We start from the raw sequence: 24,408 nt of genomic DNA, 5'->3' as shown, positions 1-24,408 counted from the left end.
ACAACTTTAGCAGAAGATTCGCTCTCCAAGGGAAATAAGCGAGGCTGCGCAGATGTTGCACAGCCGTGTCCCTTCTTCAGATGTAGCACGACCAAGATACAACTCTGGTAGTTTTTTATGATTTCATCTCCTCCTTATGCTCTCCCCTGTCTGTGGACATAGACTTGGAGCCTCTTCTTAGCCTAGTGAGTGTCAAGTATGTGGATGTGTCTTCATCCCTGCACATCCCGCTCGGGAATGTTTCCACGGCATGGCACATCTAACGCCGGGTCCCCATCCACGCTCATGTTTGAGGTTTGAAGGAGAACAGGATAGCTCTTCTGAGAGTTTTTCCCCACATTCATGTGAAGGTTTCATAGTGGACGGTTGGCTGATACATCTGTGGGGCTATAACAGACCCCCCATTCACATTGTTGTGAACAAGATCATCAACATCTCCACGGCACTGCGGGCAGCGCCTCTGCTCTACATTACACAGAGAGTTCCCTGCTGAACGATCGCTCTTCTAAGAGCGTTTCTACCTCCATGGTCGGGTGAGGGGCATCGATGGCACTTCTGTGGACATCTGGGGTACTACAACCACCCACCTTATTGTGGAATTGGAGCACGTCTATGTATTCCCCCGCTCACGTCCGTGATTTTGCAGCAATCTTCCTGGAGCAGCCAGTGTCCGTTTTCAGTAACGACTACATCTGAATGAATGGATCGTTCTCCCAGACCCTTACGGCCATTGTTGCACGAGTGACTACCCTTCGTGGCCATGTTTATTCATGAAGGCTTCGACATTCCACAGGTAGGATAGGAATATTTGTTTAGTTCTTACCTAACTTTGGCCCCCGATTCTCTTCAGGAATCGGGATACTTCCAATTTCCACAGTATGGTTTCTTCATATCCCTGCACGTTTCCATCTGCAGTTTAAGTTTCTGTAAACCTTGTGGATGGCCATGCCTTTGACAAGTACCGTGGCTGTGCGTCTTCGGGTGTTTTGTTGATATTCAACCTCTATGATCTGGCTGCTTTCCTTGGGAGCGTGTAGTTGCAGTGTCTTCTTCTGCAGGTGCTCTTCATATGATGGAGATTGAGGCCACGGCTGCAAAGAAGACAGACTGGTGACTCTAGGGAGACGACGTTGTGACTGACGCCCAGTTTCGGCTGCCCTCGTGTGATCAAGACTATTCCCTTCATATGAGGGGCATGCAGCCGGGACCACTTCCCTCTTAGCAGATATTTTCATGGCTGTGTACATACATCCATTCTTTGGGACCTGTATGGGTGTTGTCTCCTCTTTCCACAGATCATCTGCGGCCTTCTTCTACCGTTGAGTCTTTGGTCTATGGATCGGCTCGAAGTATTCAGTGCCTCCCTCTCCGCTTCCCTCAACCTCTCTTGATGACTCGGTTGTAACGTGGACTGGAGTTGGAAGTTTTTTGTGACAAGTGTTTGAGACCCGTCATTTCTGATCTATTCATGGGGGTTACACAGGGAACCAAGAGTGTGCCATGTAGAAAAGTCAGAGCGAGGACCGATCCTCTTCTTTTTCAAGTCACCCTCAGAACGATACGTTTTGGAATTGGTCTTGGCCACTGGCCATCGTACAACCAAGATTGGCGATATATTCAAGAGATGTCAGTGAAGTTCTCTGGTCCCTCTGGGACCACAGAAGCAATTGAAGGTTTCCCCCCTTCCCTTCCCTGAAGAGGAAGTAAAGGTAAGAAGAAAGAATAAGATGCTTAGACGGCGTCCCTTTCCACTTGCGGCTTCCAGTGGGGAGTGCCCGTAGCCTTAAGCATCATATTACGGTGGCTGAAACCTGGGCAGTAGATATCAACTTCCCTTCAAGTTCTTACCACTCCTCATCAACCATCTGGTCCATGTCCACAAATTCGTTCCTGCTCGCTGAGTAATCTTCCTCTGCAGGGAAATTAAAGGCGATGCTGAATGAATACGTTTTGGAAATTGTACTATCCGGCCCTGATTTCTACAGCTGTCCCTCTCTTGTAGAGAAAAGTAACAGGTAATTGGAAGCCAGTCATAGATATTTCTTCCTTGAGCCGTTCAGCAGACTCGTTTCAAGATAGAAGTAACACGCTCTGTACTTACAACCATCAAGAAGTTAGATTTGATTCCTTCGTTGGGTTTGAAGAACGAGTATTTCTGAATGCTCACCTGTCAATCCTTTCGCAAGTTCTTCCGCTTCATTTCCGGGGAGACTTCGTACCTTTTCAGAGCAGACGGCTCCATGCCTATCTCCATTGTGAGCTTCTGACCTCTCCCCAAATTTTCACTTGATTTTCACCTTGGCTTCGATCGACTATGGCACATTCGTTCAGGGTACGTCTCCTGATGTACATCGACAATCGATTGGTCCTGGCGAGCTCTCATGCTCACCATCTCTAGGCCAGGACCGACTTCTCAGATTTGGTCGCAGCCTGAGAGTTGCAGGGACTTAAGCATTCTGAACTCTCACCCAAGCAAGAATAAGTATCTGCAAGGCTAATAGATACAACAGCAAGGTTGTCCGTGTCTCAACAGGGGCAACCAGCTTGGCAGTTGCAAGCCATTCTTGGTCACCTGTTGTCACCAGGGAGGCTGGTTCTTCATGGGCAGCTTCCCCTTCTTCATTCCCTTCAATGCAGATTGAGGGGTCCTGGTCTTTGACAAGGTACTCCCCATTCCTTCTCTTCCTCTGTCAGAGAAGAGAGACAGGTCTTAGCCTAATGGTTAGATGATAAGTATCTCCTTGGAGCGTCGTTACATGCTTCCCCTCCGGAGATACTTCGTGCCTTGAGGCATCAACCAGAATGACAGTCACCTGCACTTTAAGAGGTTAGGTTGGGTTAGGTTAGATTGGGTACTTAATCCAACCTAACCTAGTCTGAACTCAACCAAGCCTAATTTTACCTAACCTGCACTTCAATATCCTGGAACTTCTTAGCTCTTCAGAAGCCTCAGGATCCAAGGATAGGCGCTCTATGGTGCTGTTAGGAAATGGTACCACAGTAGTTCCTTAGTCAACAAGAGGGGTGGGGCTAGTCTCCTTTCATATCCTCAATTGATGGTGCAGGTGCATGGCTGGCAGTAGCACACTCAGCACAGTGGTCAACCAGACGCATTCCAGGCAAGATTGATGTATGACAGACAAATTGGTAAGTAGGGCCGGTGTTAGGGACAGTTGGTCTGGGCACCACGACTTTTTGAAGGAGTGTTCGACCTTGAAAGACGGCTGACCTTCCATCTCGACACACCAAAGCTGTTACTGTTTGGCTGTCTTTCCTGACTGTGGGCAGACTGCCAACGACCATACCACATTGAAAGCACCACTTCTTGTCCGATCAGCAAAGTTGGGCAGCATTGGGTCTGGTCAGCACTTGGATAGATTACCTTCTGGGAATACCACATGCTGTTGGCATCTGTGAGATGTCTTTCACACCCATGGTACAAATCTTAAGGCTTACGCACTCCCACCGTTCTGTCTGATTTGTCAAATGATCAACAGTGTATGATCGTTCTGAATCTAAGGACCCTGGTGGCTACCAAGTGACTGAAGACCTTTTGCTTTACCACCTAAGGGCTTGACTTTCAACACTGAGTGCTGACGACTTGTTTTAGTTCCTGCTCGGCCAAGAAGTGGTGTCCAAGAGCACCATTTCTTTTGACTTCTTGTAATGATCAAATGGTCATACTCCACAGCTGACATGGTGGACAACAGTACATTCCGGGCGAGATTTCACAAGGTCAGGGCCATTGGTCTGCCCCTCACATTCAAGAAGAATCTGTCGGACAGGCACTAAGGACGGGAATATGGTCACAAAAAGGTGAATGTGGTCTGTTGTGACCATATTCCTGTCCTTAGTACCTGTCCGACAAATTCTTCTTGAATGTGAGGGGCGGACCAATGGTGTATGACTGCAAAAGATAGGGTGTGTGTGGGACTGGCTTCCTACCTGTCACTTTTATACCCTTCTTCTCCCCATGGGCAGAGGGACGGTTAGCAAGCTGTCACATGCTGGATGGGCACACATGCAGGTGTTCTAGATGACTGAGTATCCTGTCTATTATCTAGCCTCAATTTGGATTAATAGATGTAAGTCCTACCCTCTCTCTAGAAAGGGGAGAGAGGGACTGACAATGAACAAACCTATTGGTTATCTTCAGCTTTATTGTCCCTGACAATATGGGTTCATCCAAGCCTTTCTTCGAATCAGTGATGCTACATCCCATTAATTCGAAAGGTCCAGAAGTCTGGCAGTGGAACATCACACATGGTCAACAGATCAGTGGCATGGATCTCCTTTCATTGCTCTTACATGACCGGGAAGAGAGGCCCCAGGTGAGTTGAATTACCAGTCAGTTCAGAGATTTGCTCAGAATCCTCCCACCAAGAAGTAGGTTTCCCATATGTAAAGACCAAAGGTTTGTATATGTGTAGGAACAAATGACAAATTTTTAAGGTAATTTTTAATTTTCCTAACATACAAACCTGAGGTCTTTACATAACTGGCCCACTTCTAGCCACCCCTCATTCTGCTATCTGGGCCAAAAGGTACAGTGAATGCGTACCAACTGGATGACGTAGCTTCCTCCCAGTACTGTTGGTAGCCAACTACCAATAACCACCTTGTTTTTTAGTTAAACAGCCGACTCCAGCTTGTGCTGAAAGTTAATCCCATATATAAAGATTTCAGGTTTGTATGTTAGGAAAAATACAAATTACTTAAAAAATTTGTCATTTGTTCATATAGTACAAATGCTACTGATTTTGAAGTTACCAAAGGCAGCAGTTGAACGATACCCTTGCCCCCGTCTCTGTCATTCAATGAAGAAATGTCATGAGATTGTAGAGTTTAGGAACTCGTAAGCACTACTATTCTGCTCTATCCCTTTGAGCCTCTTGCCAGTTCATCCAGGATTACCTCTCAGCACTCTCGTGTTTTGGAGCATGTACCAAAAGATTCCCCCTCTCATAAATTGTCTAAACACTCTGGACAGCAGATGTATACATTAATTTACATCTGGTAAATTAATGAGTTATAGTATTTTTTTTCTGACCTCTCCCAGCTTCCTATTGCTTTTTAATGTGGGTTATTAACCAACAATTCTTATGTTGCACAGCCAAAAGAGAGAGTCTTCAACCTATACCCAATGAAGAATTGTTCTTTGGAACATGAAGGCTCATCAAATGAACACACTACGAATCACAACGAGTGTGGTATCTTAATGCTTCCTCATACACCTGTGAGATCTATTGATATGGACCTTTATAGTAAGTGCTGTCTGCTGCTTGCTGCCTAAACTGGGTGCATTACTCTTACTAGTGCCTAAACACAGACTTGCACGTGCGCACTGTCAGCCTCAGATGCTGATGTTGCATACAATGTTCTTGTAGGAGACGAGTGCTCGTCTCAGTCAAGTCAATTCCCTTTCGTTCCAACATTGTTTTGCAGAAACACCCACCACAGTCTGAGCACAAAGTGCTTATTTGGGGTTTTCTTGAGCAATTTCTGCTGCCTTTACTATTATTCAACCTTCTTTCTTCCTTTAAAACATTAGCTGAAAACCTATATAGACAGAGTCGACGGACTATAAACCAGGAGGGCTCCAAAGGGAAATGAGCCTGCAGAGACAGACAAGTTTTAGGAAGAGTTGATAAATTAAGTGTGAGGGAATAGGAAATAAAACCGTTACACCTGAAATTCATGAGACATCAGCAGAAAGCAGAAATGAAACTATGCTCCTCTCATAAATATTTGGAGATCAGAAGATTCCACAACTATACTTGGGAAACTACTGTATTCTAGATTTTAGTTGTAGCCAAGATAAAACTGCTAGCAGATTGATTGTTAATAAACTGATACTAGAAAAATGCGTACTGTTTGCAGCAGCAGCCTGCCTAGTGTGGCAAGGAAAAACAGCTAGGTCAGCAGTGGCTGCTGAAGTTCACTAACATTTAGTTTTAGACCTTCCCCCTTTGTTCCTTTATGACCTTAAAATCTGATGTAATTTTGGTTCCTAAGTGGCAAAGTTATAAGGAGGATCTCCAGGAGATTTGTTTTTCCAAGTACAATGGTAATTTTTTATTCTGCTTCAGGAAGAGGTTTCCTGTAATGAAGCCTTCAGCTAGGTTTGTTAAGGTAATGCCTATTTAAAGGTAACAGAAGTCTTGTGTTGCATCAGAGGCTAAAATTAACATTTACCTTAAACCCGAAGAGGTGTCTATGGGATTTGAACCCCAGACAGCTGTGGTTGTGGACACTGTCTTGATCCTTAAGGAGAGGATGCAGGGAAAATGCTCAAGGGTAGTGCTTTCAGTGCACCTCACATGGTGAACTGTAGGCAGTACTTGAGGTTCATTGCAGCATCCCTTCGGTCTCTAGCTGCAACCCCTTTCTTTTTTTTTTTTTTTTTTTTACTATACCTCTATTCATATTCTTTCTTCTGTCTTACTTTCCACCCTCTCCTAATAATTGTTTGATTGCAACTTTGAGGTTTTCTTCCTGTTACACCTTTAAAACCTAATTACTCTCAGTTTCCCTTTCAGCGCTGAATGATCTCATAAGTCCCAGTGCTTAGCCTCTGGGCAGAATTTTATATTCTATTCCATTACGTATTCCCAAAACTGATGAACTGATGACAACTCCTCTGGTATTTCCATTTGCCAGATGCCAGGTCTAGATGGTGTCCCCCTGATATGGAAGCCCTAGCCAGGTATGTGTCCTTGAATATGCTGAGATCCACAGTGGCATTGTCTTTATGGCCTTCACTATTTTTCCGCTTCCTTATCATCCATATTGACAAATCCTTCTCCAGCTTCACTACATGAAAAATGTACTTCTTAATTTACAGAAGGAAATCTTAATTTATACAAGGAAATCTCTAGTTATTCAGGACCTCACTCCACAGAGCTTTCAAAGTTTGATTTTAATTCAAGTATTGCAGATTTATTGCATTTTGAATGGTGAATGATCTCTAGCATTATTATTATTACTATTACACATCAAGCTGCAACTGTAATTGGGAAGGCAGAGTGCTGCAAGCCCAAAAACCCCAGTGGGCAAAGCAACCCAGTATAGAAAATGGAAATTTAGAAGTACAATAAAGAATAAACTCTTAAAGAGAAATAAGAAAGAAATAAGGTGAATAACAACTTAAAATAAGAGAAATAATGAAAAACAAGTAAAATAAAATAAATTAGGCAAATAATAAATAAAGATAATTAAGCGTACTTAAGAATAAAACATTTGCATGAAGTTTGGCTCATGTCAGCATACTTAAGAATAAAGCATTTACACCATTTGGCTTTCTGAGTTCTAACAATTCAACAGTTTGGTCACAGCACAAATGAAACTTTTAGAAAACCCTGTTGTATTGAACCTCACATGTGGAAAAGCAAGAGTACTATGTAGTGTTTGGTGAATTGCATAGTCTGGGAATATCTGAATGTAACGGATGGTCAGAATTATGAAATATCTTATACTGTACAGAATGCACAATGATTTAGTCAAGTGATTCACATTTCTACACTCATAGGACTTGTTCATAGGATGTTTTCTTAAATGACAGGTGAACATTGAAGTCTTTTAGATTAAAGATGGACAAGTAAGAATAAACTGAATGAATAGGATGCAAATTAAGAGACAGATACTACAAATTAAAGTACCATCTACTGTGTGCCACACAAGGTGAAAAGTAGAGATAACCTAGTGTGTGGCCTGTAGAATGACTTCATAACTAGTCTATAGTTTAATCCGATGGTCATCTTGGTGTAGAATTCAGAGGTAGATTTCATGAATGAGTTGATGACCATGTAGACCTACAAGTGAAATATTTATTTGCAGTTGACCTTAAGCCTATTGCTACCAGAAATTTCTTCAAAATTATAGCTGTTAGTCAATTTCTGAAGTGTTTCATAAAGGTGTGATTATTGTGAGATTAGTCTTCCCATCTGCAAAAATAAGCTAAGCCTTGGGTCAAGATGATGAATGGCTTTATTTATCATGAGTACCCAAATAATATTGACATGGAGAGTGAACAAGGAAGAAAATCTCATCATCACATTAGGGCAGTAGAGCATGAGAGCAGTGACCTAAGTTAAACATTGAGAGTTTTTACTTTCATTAGAACTTAGAGAAACAGTGCACTAAGCAATTTAACTTTATGATGAAAAAGTGAAAGGATGGCATCTCAAATACAGTTATTTTTCAACTTTCAACACCAGTGAAATTCTTCAAGTGACTCCTGGAACAGTCCTTGGTAAGCCATAGGTAAAATGGTTTTAGGACAATTCTTCATCATTAAGTAGGTCAGTCAGGTGAAGTGAGCTGAAGAACCATGTGCATCACCTTCCTTCTGAGAAGCTGTATGAGATGAGTAAAAATATTTGGTGCTTGAACACAAAATTCAAAGCAATTATAGTTTCACGTATACAGGTTAGTCATTTTACTTTAGGGGCCCTCCTTCCAGCCCCTCAGCATAACATAAATTCATGCCTTCTTCCAACATACCAATGAAAGAATTGAGAATGAGTACTTCTTCCCTTTGTATGGAGGTGTACCATGTAAAGTCTGACCTTCATTCATTATTAATTAGGAACCTAGTACTTTATCAGCCATGCCTGTTGCACATTTACGGCTTGAGTAAAAGAAGAGGTTTGTGTGTTTGAAACAAAGATTATTTAAAATTTAGTATCACAGCGTTGTGTCCGTGCATGGTTTATTTAAAAAGTAGTCCATATTCTGCAGTTTTAAATTTAGCCTGCTGTAGAGTTTGAAATAAACACTGGATACTTTCATTAAATTTACATATTTTTATTTGTGAACTATGTGAATGTTAGATTCAGTATTTTTAAATCCTAACTTTTGAGATACAGTATGTGACTTTTTTCCAGTGAATTGAAATGTATTGAATGTTGCTAGCCCACTGACCATGCATGATCTGACGGATTGTTGCTGTATGTGTTGTGTTATACACTGTGTTAAACATTATTAAGTTTCACTTTATTTAAATTACAGCACAATACTTTGATTTTTATTTTTCATGAAAACTTTTGCCAACATTATCCAACTTGTATTTACCTCACAGTGGTATAGTGAGCATACCTGGTTTCCTGGATATTCATGGAAAGTCTGCATATGCCCAAGTTGCAGAGCCCATCTTGGCTGGTAAGATTACATGTTAGTGATTATAACTGAAATAAATAGTGTTTTTAATCTTATGTATTAGTTTAATTCATTAGCTTTTTATGAAGATAAGTAGTTTTAATCAGACGCGATTATATTTTATATTTAAATAAGTTGTAATGAAAATTTTAATGTGCATTTTTACATTAGTTTTGCTATGAAAGATCTTTGGGTTTTCATTAGTGTGAAGTTCTTTTTGGGTATTATGCGAGTAACAGCCCTTTGTTTTATAAAAGCTATGTGGTAGTAACCTTTTCTTAGAATAATATACAGTAATACCTCTCTCAACCATTTTTCCATTAACCACCTTTGTCTTTAACAGCAGATACTGAAGCCAGGCTAGCCTAGGCTGTGATAAAAAGGTTCCATATCCTTGGCTATCCTGGCTAGAAAAGACAGATATTGTACAGCCGTAGAAACTTTGCATGTGAATATTTTTAAATGAAACTACAATAATAAATAATAAGTTATTATTGTGCATTACATAGTGAAAATAAACTAGAAAATAAATTATTACTATTCGTTTAGTATTAATTGGAAGATTTTTGTCGGAAGAGTAGGGATTGCTGATCAATTTGATCCAGATCGGGCAATGAAGCAGAACACTTCTTATGTGTATGGCAGTACATGTACTAGTGCTAAAATGACTAAAAATCAATTAATGCAAAGTACAGGTAGTCCCTGGGTTAGGGCATATTCAACTTACGGCGTTCCGAACCTACAGCACTTTTCAAATATATTCATAAAAAAAATCAGTGCCATGTAAATTCTACCCACGAAAATTCCACCCATGAAAATTTCATCCATGTAAAATACCACCCACGAAGATTTGACCCAAGAAAATATAATGTTAAATATAATATTTAATACAGGGTTTCACCCACTTATTACTTATTTATTATTTGTTTAATTATTTCCAACCACGAGAATTGTATAATTTTACTGTAAACAGTTCTGCTGCTGTTTAATTGCTTTAAACAACCATCTTCTTTACATAATGGCATTTTGACTTAGACTCAACTTTCCTAAGATTCCACCCATGAGAACTGTAAAAGTAAATTCTCTTTATTTACTGAAGCCTTAAACAGTGGCCCTAACATTTATTGCAAGTGAAAAGAGAAGGAAGCTGTGTGAGGAGGAAAACTATGTATATGAGAAGCATCCAGACAGTCTTCCAAAAACAAAAACTTACTGTGATGCAGACTATTTTGTAAAGGCTGCAAGGTCAGTATTCACACGACTTACAACTGTAAGGAGCCTACATTGATTTATAATTCTGGGAAGAATGCTCATCCTGCTTCACGAGCAAAAATTGAAGCAAGAGTTGCTGTGAGTTCAATGCATGATACAGTTTATGTAGGATGTGGAACATCGGCAAGGGAAATAATTGCGAGTGCCACTCAGCTGCTAGAGGAAGAAGCAAAATCAAAGCTGCAAAATTTTGTGCACCCTTTCCCATAATATTCAGAACTGGAGACAGACTGTTTTGGGGGATTCTTGTGCTTCCGACATGTCGCATAGGATATGAAATTCTAGATTAATTCAAATATCTTCCTGATGGATCATTTTTCTCAGCATATGATGGTGGCATAGAGGACTTGGACCATATTTTAATATTTACAACGGGATCGGGATTGGATGATATATCAGCGAGCAACATATGGTTCTGTGACAGAACATTTAAAGCTTCACCAAATCTCTGGCCCCAGCTATTCATGGTCCATTTCATCTTTATAAAGAAAGGCGTTTCCCACAAGTATTTGCTTTGTTGCCTAATAAACAAGAGACCACCTACCGAAGACTTTTTTTCAGCTTTTCGTGATTTGTGCAAACATATAACCAGTGCTATGTATTATGGATTTTGAACTAGCTTTGCACAATGCCTTCACACCAGTATTTGAAAGTACTGCTATATCAGGATGTTTGTTTCATTTTGGTCAGTCCTGCTGGCGTAAAATTTGCGAACTAGGTAAAAAGGTAGAGTACAACACTGACTCTTCCTTTGCAATAAAAGTGACGTGCTTTAGTGCTTTGGCATTTTCACCCACCCAAGAAGTTGTTGATGCTTTTGAACTTCTTTCTGATGACGATGATACTGATATAATTTATTTCATATTTTGAACAAACTTACTTTGGTGTTCAGTGTGGAAGAGGAGAATGCAGACTTAAGAGTAGAACCTCTTTTCCTCAAGAAATATTGAATGTAAGAGAACTTACTCTAAATGACGAACCGAGGATGAACAATCATGTTGAAGGTTTTAATAGTGCTCTAAGAGCCTCTAACAAGTATGCATCCAAATTTGTGGGCACTATGTTCTGCACTGCAAAAAGAGGAGGCTCTTACATAAACAAAAATAGTTCATTTAAGACAAGGAGATACCTCCCAGAAAAAAAATACAAGTCTACAAAGGAAAGACTGAAAAATCTTGTTGAAAATGATCAGCCATGTACTATGGAATTTCTAAAAGGTATAGCACTTTATTTGCATTAAAAACCTTGACAGAGTATTGTACCATTTTAAATCCATTTGTTTTAAACTCATTCTAAACAATTAAAAAGTATTTATATTTTAAGCATTTATATTTTAAGAATAAAATATACAGTTAACATCATATGTTTCTATATTCCTTATTGGTTTCTCTAATTTCTATTTTTTCTTGGGTGGAATTTTACATGGTTGAAATTTTCGTGGGTGGAATTTTCTGGGTGAAATGTTCTTGGGTGGAATTTTTGTGGGAGGAACTTTCAGACCACCAAAAAATCGGTTTTGGGTTACGGCTGATGTTCTGAAGTTGCAGCGTTGTAACTTGCCTGCGCTATAACAAGGTGAGAAAATTGGTTAAGGGAGCTGTAGCCACCAGGAGGGTTTACTATAAGGAGGAGAAAACTGGTTTATTACCAGGGCAAAAACATGTTTCTTTCCCCAGTCTTACATAAGTCTCTCTCTCTCTCTCTCTCTCTCTCTCTCTCTCTCTCTCTCTCTCTCTCTCTCTCTCTCTCTCTCTCTCTCTCTCTCTCTCTCTCTCTCTCTCTCTCTCTCTCTCTCTCTCTCTCTCTCTCTCTCTCTCTCTCTCTCTCTCTCTCTCTCTCTCTCTCTCTCTCTCTCTCTCTCTCTCTCATCTCTCCTCTCTCCTCTCTGTTAAACTCGCGGCAACCGCTGGAATGGTAGGTGTTAGATTAGGTGGTTAAATCATTCCCATTTTCAGTTCCTCAGATCATCTCTGCCGGGTTGGACTGACAACATCGTTGCTGGTCCACCGTCAGGTTTTTCGGGCCGCTTCCCTAGGTCGCTGTAATTGACTTATAATTGATGACGATATTGACCTTTGGATTGGCAATCGCTTTTGTGGCTTGTTTTTGGTTTATTCTTTTGATTGTTCTTGGATAAGATGTCTGAATCTAAGTATTTTTGAGTGTGTGTGAATGAGGAATGCAAGGTGAGGTTGCTGAAAGCTTCGGTTGATCCTCACACTGTTTGTTTAGGGTGCAGGGGTTTTGAGTGTGCTCTTGATAAAAGATGTAAAGAATGCGAGGGTTTGATGAAAAGAAATGGATGGAAATGAAACGCTATGTGCGTAAATTAGAAATGGATAAGTTAAGGAGGTTACAAATCTAAATCTAGGTCTGTGAGTGATGTTAGCCTAGACATTTCTTTTAACCCCTCTATTCCTAAATCACCCTTAGAAGTAGAACCTCTCCTGAGGTGGTAGCCCTGCTCCTTCTACGGAGCTGTAGCTGCTGTTAATGACCTCAGTACGCCAGGATGGCGGCTGGGATGAAAGAACTAAAGGATCAGCTTGCAGCCTTGAAGGAAGGCAAGAGTGCAAGTGAAGTTAGTGATAGTGTTTGTGTAAGTGCAGTGGAGGTGGCGACTGATCGACCCTGTCATGCCCCTAGGTCTCAGAACTCTACCAAGCTCCCAGGACCAAGGGAGAAGGTACGTCGACGATCGTAAGGGGGTGAGAGGGGCGTCTCCTCGGTCAGCCGTCGCCTCAGCAGTCATGTTGCTCTTTCCCCAGGCTGCTTATGACCGCCACAGAAAAGGTGTGTGTCGGACGTGCTTGTCTTCTCCGAGCCCTCTCCAAGACATAGGTGGTAGTATGAGGAGTCGAGGCCTGACCAAAAGAAGATGGTTGCAGCTTAAGCGGAACAGCCTGCTTTCGCTCTCCTTCGAGTGGGATGGAGAGCCCAGAATCTTTTCCTTCCGACGACGCACCGAACGTCGGCTCCAGCTAAAAAGGTCAAGACCTTTAACGGAATGTTCTCTGCAGGTTGTATGGAGGAAGGAGAGATCTCCTTCCTTCAGGTTCCGGAGAACTCTCGAGAAACTCTTCTCCTTCTTCTAGCTTGGCTCGACAACCTTCTCCTTGAACCTCAAGACAGCAGCTGCTGCAAAATCCTTTATGACCGCCATGCAGCCAACTGGCTTCACTAGTACAAGCCTTTAGCCGTCCTCACCCCCAGTCGGACAGACGTAAAGGACTCCAAGTTGCCAGTGAAGAGATCAAGAAGGGAGACGCCTGCAAGGTTTCTTCTATGAGTAAGAGGGAACTGGATTCCCTCTCCCTTCGAGTCCACAGGTGGGCGAGTTGTGGGGGACGAAAGATTCTTCTCTTTTCGCCCAAGCAAAAACCTCAGAGTTCTTCTCCCGATGCTCAACTCTCGCCTCTCCACCCTCTGCGACAGGATTTATCTTCCTCTCGCCAGGAGCATTCTTCCTTGTTGTTTACCTATCACGACTTTGGTTCTCCAGGAAGGAAAGAACGCGTGAATTCTCTCGACGCCAGGACGCATCCACCTCGACATCAGGACGCATCCATTCTCAGCGCCAGGACGCATCCAACGCCGACGCCAGGACGCATCCAGCTCGATACCAGGACGCACTCCAGCCTCGACATCAGGACGCATCAAGTGCTGTTTGTCAGACGTAACCAGCTCGGCGCCAGGGCGCATCGACGATCGTCGCCCTCTCTGGCGCAATACAGCAAGAAGAGAAAGAGACGGAGTTGGAGGAATTCATGATTTAGAAGATGTTTCAGAGGACGAAGATAAACCTTCTAATGCCTGATGATTATAAGGTTCTCTCTCGCTCTCTCCTGGAACTGTATGGGAGGAGTGTAAGCCTGCTGCTCCTTGTTCTCTCAGTCCCAGTTCAGCAGGAAGAAATCAAGAAGCAGTCAGCGTTTATTAAAATGAAACTGTCCATTTCAGCAAAGAAGGCTCTGACCAGGATTGATAACTGGCTTAAGAGCGGAGACAAGCAGTAAAGTCCACCTTCGTTCCCACCAGCTAGGCTTGCTTCAAGGCAGGCATGTGGTATGAGACTGGAAGCTCTTGGCCTGGAGTTCTGCCTCCTCCCAGGGGGACTTCTCTGCATAGTAGACCTGTCTAGAGACATGCCTTAATTCAGCCAAGGTGATGTGGTCGATGACGAACTAGACCATCTCATTAAAGGAATTTTAGATCTTTTGAAGTGTTTAGTTTTTTAGACTGGGCTCTTGGAACTCTAGCCAAGAAAACAGAAACCATTCAGCAACAGGAATTGAAGACCTTACCAGTATTATGGCCTGTATGGATAAGGCTCTGAGGATGGAGCAAATGAGATGGCTTCACTGTTTACTGCAGCGATTTTGAAGAAGAGGGCTTTGTTATGCTCCTTCACGACCAAATCTCTTTAGCAGTCGCACAGAAGGCAGAGCTCCCTATACGCCCCCCTCTCGGAGCATCTATTTTCGGAGTCCCTGGTCAGGATATTTCCCAGACTCTGACACAAAAAGGCTACTCAAGATCTTACTAAGCCGGGCGAGGAAGTTTCTACCGGCACCGCCAGCTGCTAAGAAGGAGGAGAAGAAGGTTCAGCAGCCCTTTCTGGGGTAGAGTTCCATCAGAACGAATTCAGAGGAAGAAGGCAAGAAACAGGCGGTAGAGCGAACAGAAGGACGTTAGAACCCCGCTCTAGAATTGAAAACAAGTCCTCCAGACAGCAGTAGGAGCAAGGCAGTGACACTTTTGGCAGGCCTGGGAAGCAAGAGGGGCGGACACCTGGTCCCTCTCAGTCATCAGGAAGGGTACAAGATTCCCTTTATGGGAAAACCGCCACTTTCAACAACGCCCACGAGCCTTAGTGGCTCAGTACTCGAACGCTATGAAACAAGAGGCACTCCTGAATCTAGTAGACCAGATGTTGGAGAAAGGAACGATAGAACCAGTTTGGAACTAGGATCCCCAGGGTTCTACAATCGCCTGTTTTTAGTGCCCAAGAGCTCGGGTGGATGGAGACCGGTCCTGATGTCAGCGCACTGAACTTGATTTGTAGAAAAGACCGTTTACCATGGAGACGACTCAGTTGGTGCTGGCAGCAGTCCGCCCAGGGACTGGATGGTATCTCTGGACCTGCAGGACGCTTGCATTTTCTTATCCCCATCCACCCCGACTTCAAGGAAGTTTCTAAGGTTTGTAGTCCAGGACAAGTGCTTCCAATTCAAAGCCCCCTTTGTTTCGGCCTCAGCACAGCCCTCAAGTGTTCACCAGGGTAATGACAAACGTGGCGGGATGGCTTCCGAGGGGGGATAAGAGTATCCCTGTACCTAGGCGACTGGTTGATAAGGTCTCAGTCGAAGAACAGGTGTCTGGAGGACTTACGCAAGACGTTTGATGGCCCAGGACCTGGGTCTCATCAACAAGAAGTCCCAGATCGAGCCGAGTCAGACGATTCTTTATCTGGGGATAGTTCTGGACTCAGCTCGTTCCGGGCTTCTCCTCCCAAGAAAGGCAAACCAAGTGCCTTGAGAAGGTTCAGGATTTCCTGGGGAGACAAGTGCTCAAGTAGGAGTGGATGAGTTTGCTGGGCACCTCTCCTCGCCGAAGTTTGTCTCTCTGGGAAGGTTGCATCTCAGACCTCTGCAACACTTCCTTTCAATAGTCTGGGACAGGAAGAATCAGGAGGACTCATTTTCCTTCCACATTCCAGCAGAGACCAAGAAGCATCTGAGTTGGTGGCTGGATCCGTTGATCTTAGGGGAAGGAATCTCCCTACGCAGGAAGAACCCAGACCTAGTGTTGTTCTCAGACGCCTGAGTCAGGATGGGGAGCAACACTGGAGAGAACAAGGAGGTCTCAGGCTCCTGGGAAGAGGACAGATCGGATGGCACATCAACAGGAAAGAGTTGATGGCCATTCGGTTAGGATTGAAAGCCTTCAAGGAATCTGTCATGGGGAGAGTAATAGAAGTGAATTCAGACAACACCACGGCTCTAGCTTACATCAGGAAGCAAGGAGGGACTCATTCTCTGTCACTGTACGAAATGAGCAAGAGAGCTCCTTCTGTGGGCAAAAAGACCGGAGTGGAGCTGTTGACAAGATCTGCAGGGGGCAGAAGAATGTAAGAGCAGACATGCTCAGCAGGAAAGGGCAAGCTCTGCCCACAGAATGGACCCTCAATCTTCAAGTTTGCATGGACGCTGTGGAGATTATGGGGGAGGCCTTCAATAGACCTCTTTCGCTCCAGCCAGAACAAGAGAATCCCCAACTACTGCTCCCTAGTCCCGGACAGAGAAGCAATAGCAGAGACGCCTTCTTGATGGACTGGACGGGGATAGACGCTTATGCGTTCCCTCCGTTCAAGATTATCAATCTAGTTGTCAAGAAATTAGCCCTCCTCGATTCAGGAGAATGACCTGATAGCTCCTTTTTGGCCAGCAAGAGAATGGTTCACAGAGGTGTTGGAAATGCTGGTGGATTTTCCGAGAAGTCTTCCTCCAAGTCCAAGGCTTCTCAGACAGCCCCACCGAGAGGTATCATCAAAACCCTCGCTCTTCAACTGACTGCATTCAGACTATTGAGAAGCTTGTCAGAGCAAGAGGATTTTCAGCACAAGCTGCGAGCTATCGCCAGAGGGGAGGAGGGTCTCTTCACAGAGAGTTTACCAATCAAAGTGGGAAACCTTTAGATCTTAGTGTAAGCAGCATAAGGTTTCCTCAACCACTACCTCTGTGAGCCAGATAGCTGATTTTCTCTTGTCCCTCAGGCAAGATTCTAAGCTGGCCGTATCCACCATAAGAGGATACAGAAGTTTGCTTTCTACGGTCTTTAGGCACAGAGGCATAGATTTGTCGCAAGATAGAGACTTGAAGGATCTTTTAAAGTAATTTGAAACGACAAAGCAGACTTTGAGACCCCGTCCTGGAATTTGGATGTGGTTTTGAAGTTCTAGTGCAGCAGGAAGTTCAGAACCCATCTCACTTAAGCAACCTGAGAGGCGTAAAGAAAACTCTGTTCCTGTTGGCTCTTGCTACAGCAAAAGGGTCAGCGAGATTCAGGCAATACAGAAGCAAGTAGGCTTCAATCGTAATGGAGCAGTTTGTGCATTAAGGCTCGACTTCCTCGCTAAGAATGAGAACCCATCCAAACCCTGGCAGGGGACGTTTGAGGTTCTAACCTCACTGATTTAGTGGGCCCAAGAGGAGGAGAGACTCCTCTGTCCAGTTAGAGCCCTCAAGGCATATATTTCTAGGACAAAGGACTTAAGAGGTTCATCCAGTTCTTTGTGGTGTTCAGTGAAGGGATCCATAAAAGCCCCTCTCGAAGAATCGTTATCATTCTTTTGAGGGAGGCGATAAGAGAAGCTCACACTCTTATGTGAAGAGGAGACCTTTGGTTTGTTGAAGGTGAAGGCTCACGGTAAGAGCCATTGCAACATCACTGGCATAGGAAGAATATGTCAGTTAAGCAAATAATGGATGCCACTTTTTGGAGAAGCGACTCTGTATTCGCTTCTCATTACCTCAGAGAGGTAAGAGTCGATTATGAGAAGTGTTACACCTTGGGCCCATATGTAGCTAATGCTTCGGTATTGGGTAAGGAGTTACTACCTCCCCTCAACCTTAACTTTTGTTTGGGATACCTGTAATTGGGTTGGTGTTTTATGGTTGTTTGAGGAAGCTTCCTTGTAGGGAACAGCAACCTCAGTCTAGCTAGATAGGTGGATATCTAGTCTGCAAGGTTAGAGTGGTTAGGTTGAGTAAGGTTGCAGGTAATAAAAGGGGAATAGGTAGTACAGAAGTCTAGTCACATTGCTGGTCTCACCCGTTTGACAGACTCGATTGAGTTGTTTCAGCATAGCAGGTCTCCACTGGCTGGCGCTCCTAAGGAAAGCGACTCAAGAGGCAGGAACCTTGAAGTCAGCTACCTTAGCAGGTAAGGAATCAAGGTGATTACCTACGACTTATAGTTGTTTCCAACGATGTTGGCTGTCTTTCACCCTCCTCCAAATGTGTGAATCAGCTATATATATATAACTGCCAGGTAAGTTCTATTCGTAAAAAATGAAGTTTATATGATAAAACAAAGTTTTATGAATACTTACCTGGCAGTTATATATATTTATTTAAAGTTCTCCACCCTCCTCCCCTCAGGAGACAGGTCGGGCAAGAGATGATCTGAGGAACTGAAAACAGGAATGATTCCAAAGTACCACCCTGTAAGGGTTGTTAACCACCTAATCGAAGACACCTACCATTCGTGGTTGCCTCGAGTTTTGAAAAATCTGCGGTTTGACAGGGATTAAGCTATATATATATAACTGCCAGGTAAGTATTCATAAAACTTTGTTTTATCATAAAAACTTCATTTTTATGATGTTCTGGGGTATGGCGATTTCCGACTTACAGCACTGCTGGATTGGAACCCCTGCCATAACCTGGGGACTGCCTACAGCCATCAGATACAATGAAAATAGAATTATAGTTCATTTAATCATTGTTGTTCAAATCAGATGAACCCACTTATGATGTAAAGAGAGTGAGTCAACTTCTCTTTGCAATGCACTGTTATATGATACAAAAACAAGTGTAAATTGCTAGTACTGTACAGTACTTGGTCACTGAACAAGATAAGTTTTTAAATAAAAAAAGTTTAAAACCACTTTATACGAATCCCTTGTTTAACTGCACTTCCCATGATGGCACTTTTTAAAATCCTCCCTAGAATTTTTATGATGAAACCTTTCTAAAGGAGGCTGAATTACTAATAGTATTTATTTTGTTCATCTCAGCCATATATTTCCATGCTGTTAAGAGAGTAAGTGGTAATGGAGTAAAGAAGAGAGGCTGAGAGAACCAGGTTTGTAAGAAGTAACTGTACCTACTGTACTTGTACACTTTTACAGCTAAGCATATTCATTTAAACAAAAGAAAATTACATCTTGAAAAGGTATGGAAAGCAATTGAAGTTAGTAAAAAATGAGAAAATGATTGCATGTAAGAGGCAGAGAGAGAATGACAAACTGTGCAGTCATTGCACTGAAGCTGACTTGAAAGGCAGGATAGAAAATTGGGTGTTTTCTTCTTTAAATATTTAAGCCTAATACTGTGAAAATAATGAGGAGAAATGTGGTGAGAAAACTGGAAATGGCTTAAAAGATTTTTTATGTGGAATTTTGGGTTAAGAGATAAGAAATTTGGAAAAATATATAAAATTTTATGTACACTACCAGTAATTTCCTAATTTATTTGCCAACAAAAAGACTTCTTTTGCTAAGAAAGAGACTTTTTAAATGGAATTTTGGGTTTAAGTAAGAAAATTATATAAAATATATATATATATATATATATATATATATATATATATATATATATATATATATATATATATATATATATATATATATATATATATATACATATAAATATACATACATACATATATATATATATATATATATATATATATATATATATATATATATATATATATATATATATATATATATATATATATATATATATATATATACACACACAGTAAACCCCAGGGCCTCGAAACAGTCGGTTACAGCAGCAGCTTCGGACTCAGTAGAGGTCTGTGGGGCTGGTTCAAACCGCAGCCGACTGATCAGAGAGGCGGACACTTTGCTATCCGTGGACACCTGGGATTATGTATGTAATCCGGATAGAGTTTTAAAAAGCAAACAGACTAAATACACACACAAAAAACAAAGCCACTCCAACATCTAAAACATAACAAACATCTTTCGAACTCTCGACCTACCAGCGCAACTTCGCTGCTGGGAGAAAGGGCGTTGGGTCTGGTATGAAACATGTACCATACGCTACCGGGGTCTAAGCGATGTCAGGCAGGGCAGCCGATCGAGACTACGGTCTACCCCAAAGCAAATCAAAAGTCCTTCAAAGAAATCGTGCTTACCCCATACAAAAATGGGAAAAAAGCACGTTAAAAAAGAAGAAGAAGAAAGAAGAAGACAGTAAACCCCCTGTATTCGCGTTCTCATGGTTTTTGGACTACATATTCGGGTTTCTCTGTGGAACATATCTAGCCATCATTCACAAAATTGCCCATTCAGTATTTTTCACTGAGAAATATTCACTAATTACTGTATTTTCATATAATTTTCATGAATAAATGCACTTTTGTGATAAAACTATTAAAATACTCAGGTATAAGCATTTTTACAGGGTTTTTCTTGGTTTAAGCTATCAAATGGACAGTTCTAAGTGTTTTTAGAGGGGTTTAAGCATTGTATTTGACCTATTTAGGGGGTGTGGGACGCATCCCCGCGAATATGAATATTCACTGTATATATATATATATATATATATATATATATATATATATATATATATATATATATATATATATATATATATATATATATATATATATATATATATATATATATATATATATATATATATATATACAGGCAGTCCCCGGTTAATGGCGATGGCTCTGTTATTAGCGATCCGGTTTTATGATGCTTGTCTAGCGATGAAAATCGCCGATTTCCACTTATTGGTGCCGATAATTGGGTATTGGCACCGATACATACCTAACAGAGGTGCCAATAACCGAAAATCGGTGCTTTTTGGCACCGATAAGCCCCAAAAATCGCTGAAAAAACACTGGAAATTTGCCGATTTTCGGTTTGTGGAGATTTTCGGTTATCATCACGCCCCCAGAACGGAACCCCCACCGATAACCGAGGACTGCCTGTACCAGTAATTTCGTAACTTATTTGCAACGTCAAGTGCCTCTTTCTCTCTCTCTCTCTTTCTCTTTCTCTTTCTCTCTAACCCTAAAACAGGTTTTGACATAGGAAAAGCTATTTTTGGTAGTCACTGTTGAGTTCTCAAGGAGTTACCTTCCATGGTCTACCAGAGCTCCATAGTGACCAAAGTAATATCAAAGAATTCTCTTCTAGTTGGTCTTTTTGGCCAGGTATTGTATTGTAATGATTAACATTATAAGATATGATAGAGTATATAATGGACTCAAAGACAAGAGGGCACTCTTCCTTATCTTCAGTGAAGCTGAACTCCCTTATCTTCAGTGAAGCTGAACCCAGTTTTTCCTATGTCAAAGAACCTGCAAGAAAGAGAAGTGACTATTGCGCATGTGTGTCCGCCCTCTTGTTTACAACTGGGCCGTCAAAGACCAAGGAGCCATTACTCTCTGTTGGTCAATGCAGGATGATCCCTTGCCCAAACCCCATGCCTTTTTGTCAGGGAATTGGGGGGGGGAGGCCATTTGAGGACTCAACAGCAACTATCAAAAATAGGGTTTTTCTGTGTCAAAACCTGTTTTTTGATAGCGTAATCGCTTGTTTCAACCTCAAGGAGCTTTACAAAGAAACTGACAGGTGACGAAAAAGGCTTAAGTTCTCAATTTTTAATACCAACACCCCAAAGGAAAAAACATTTCTGGTCCGAGGTCAAGCCACAAATTTCAAGTCCCATTCGTTATTCCAAGTACTCTTCAGGTTTTGGTACCAAGGAACAAGAAACTATACACAAACGTACATTTTAGGATATAGTTCTACAGTGGCTTACCTAAGCATGCTAAGTTTGGTTGTAGTACTGTCACCCTTGTCCCAGCGATAGTTAGCATACTCACCGTCAATAAGACCCCTGGTTTTCTGCTGTATCACCTAGGGGTTAGGACTAACCATGCCACCTACTGATACACAGTGTAGTCGAATTTGTTTGAGCACGTCGTAAATTTAACTGATGACCACCCTGTACATTCAGAGGTTTCTTCGAAAGAGACATTTCTGAAGAAGACCAACGACGTACTTACTTTCCTAATATCATGTGATCTAGGAAAGGAGTGTGGATATGCCCTTGTAGGGAGAGTGGTTAGTTTGTGTTAGGGTGTAGGAAAATAGGACCCTATTGGATGTTTGGCGTGACTTCTAGGTAAACCGTAAGTGCTTGAGCTGGGCATAATGTTTTTTCTGCTAAATTGAGTTTTCTTATAAGAATAGATTTCCTTTGTAAAGGATCCTCATTCTTGGCTAGGAATGATTGGCCAGGGGACAATAATAATTGAGGGTCAGCTGTATGCGTGATGCATTGTCCCCGTCTAAGAGAGCCCAGTTCACTAATGCGAGCTCTTGATGCTAATGCAATCAAGATCGTCTTTTGTAGCATGTGCGTTGTGGTTGTATTGGGTCTGCTGAATTGAGGGGTTAATAGAAGTCTAAGCACCTTGCTTAGGGACCAGGTAATTGGAAGCCTTTTTGGGGTGGGCCTTTGTGCAGCAAAAGACTGCAGAAGGGAAGTGACAGCTTCTATCTGGAGTCAATCCCGAATCCATAAAGCAACGGTTCCGTAAATGCAGCCTTGTATGCCATGACTGTTGTAACCGCAAGGCGTTTTTCTTCAAAAAGGATATATAAGAAAAATAAAGTTTTTTTTTTTTTAGAAATCTTAACTGGGGTCTCAGTATGGATATAATCTAACTATATCTTCCATATGGGCTGGTATTGTCGAGTAGATGATGTCCGTAATTTTTGCACTAGGCACCTAGCAATGTTGGGTGAGTAATTTTCACGATGGATATTTAAAAAATCCATACGTGAAGGTCTTGGCTCAGAAAGGAGGATGCATAAATGACTTTCCCTCCTACTCTCTGGGATAGAACAGTGGACGATAGTGGCATTGATCTTCTTGTCTGTTGTTGAAATAAAAGGAACCAGTGCCTGTTTGGCCACTATGGGCTATTAAATAAGCTGTTCCTTTGAAGGTTAGAAGTTTGCTCAAAACCTTTGAGATCTGGGACAATGGAGGAAAAAGATATCGTCCTCCCCTTATTACAGTCTTTAGGAAGGCATTTCTCACTGTTGCTTGACTGTCCATATTTTTTATGTTTCCATGATCCTCGATAATGAAATCAGAGAAAAAAAGTCTTAATTTTTTCGGAGTGCTGGTAACAACATAAATTGTTTGCTATAGGCCAACAGAGAGTGATGGCTCCTTGGTCTTTAACGGCCCGGTTGTAAATGAGGGCGGATGCATGTGTGCAATAGTCACTTCTCTTTCTTGCAGGTTCTTTGATGTTGGAAAAACTGGGTTCAGCTTTGCTGAAGATAATGGAAAGTGCCCTCTTATCTCTGAGTCATTTATATACTCCATCACGTGATATAATGTTAAGCATTTTGACACAACTAGAAATCTTTGATATTAGTTTGGTCACCATGGAGCTCTGGTAGACATACACACCAAAATCTGGTTTTATCCATATTATGTATTTAGAGATAACAGTACATTTTCCCCAACTTTTGATCTTGAATTGAAGGTGTGTATGTGTGTCTAGCCCAGGCTAGTTCCAAGACCCACCCCCAAATCCCAAGGTAGACACATGCACACACACACACAGACTGATCATTTGCCAGTCAGTCATTCATCTGCATCAATTTGGAAAGGGTAAAAAGGTTCAACATTTTTGCCTTTGAAAAATTAAAATATTGTAATATGGAGTTCTGAATAGGGCAGATTTAATGCCTTTAGTTTATTGTATGCCTAAAGAACTTTGTTTAAAAAAGTGCTATTTTATATTAAGAAATAAGAAAGTTAGAAAATAATATATGAATTTGTGTACAGTAAGTTATTTGCAAATGTAAAATCTCATTTTTCCCAAAATAAACCTCTAAGTATAGGATAATATAATAACATAAATATTTTCTCACCCTTGCTCACCAATTTTATAGAATGGTATTATGTATCTAATAGTAAATTTTCTCATACCTTGTGGTTGGCAGTTCAACTCAAATGTTGAATGGTGTCCATGTTTAGCCCAGCATAGTAGGTCTGAGGTAAAATTAACTATTTGTTGTTACAATAATATTTACTCATTCTTTTAATATTATGGTTATTATTATTTTTTTTAGTTTATAGGTTTTCAGAAAATTTTGTGTTATTTGTTTCTCCCATGAAA

General features: G+C 41.6%; 1 protein-coding gene across 1 annotated transcript in view; it reads left to right on the top strand.

Moving 5' to 3' along the window:
* Positions 1 to 24,408, top strand: part of LOC136836432 (protein cereblon-like) — a 109,738-nt gene that overhangs the window by 45,090 nt on the left and 40,240 nt on the right. Inside the window, exon 3 of the mRNA XM_067100662.1 lies at positions 9,080 to 9,159. Within this exon, the coding sequence (XP_066956763.1) occupies positions 9,080 to 9,159 (80 nt within the window). The remainder of the gene's footprint in view (positions 1 to 9,079; positions 9,160 to 24,408) is intronic.

This window comes from Macrobrachium rosenbergii, chromosome 56 (genome assembly GCF_040412425.1).
Source record: "Macrobrachium rosenbergii isolate ZJJX-2024 chromosome 56, ASM4041242v1, whole genome shotgun sequence".
Classification (NCBI taxonomy): domain Eukaryota; kingdom Metazoa; phylum Arthropoda; class Malacostraca; order Decapoda; family Palaemonidae; genus Macrobrachium; species Macrobrachium rosenbergii.
This window is presented reverse-complemented; position numbering and strand designations above follow the sequence as displayed.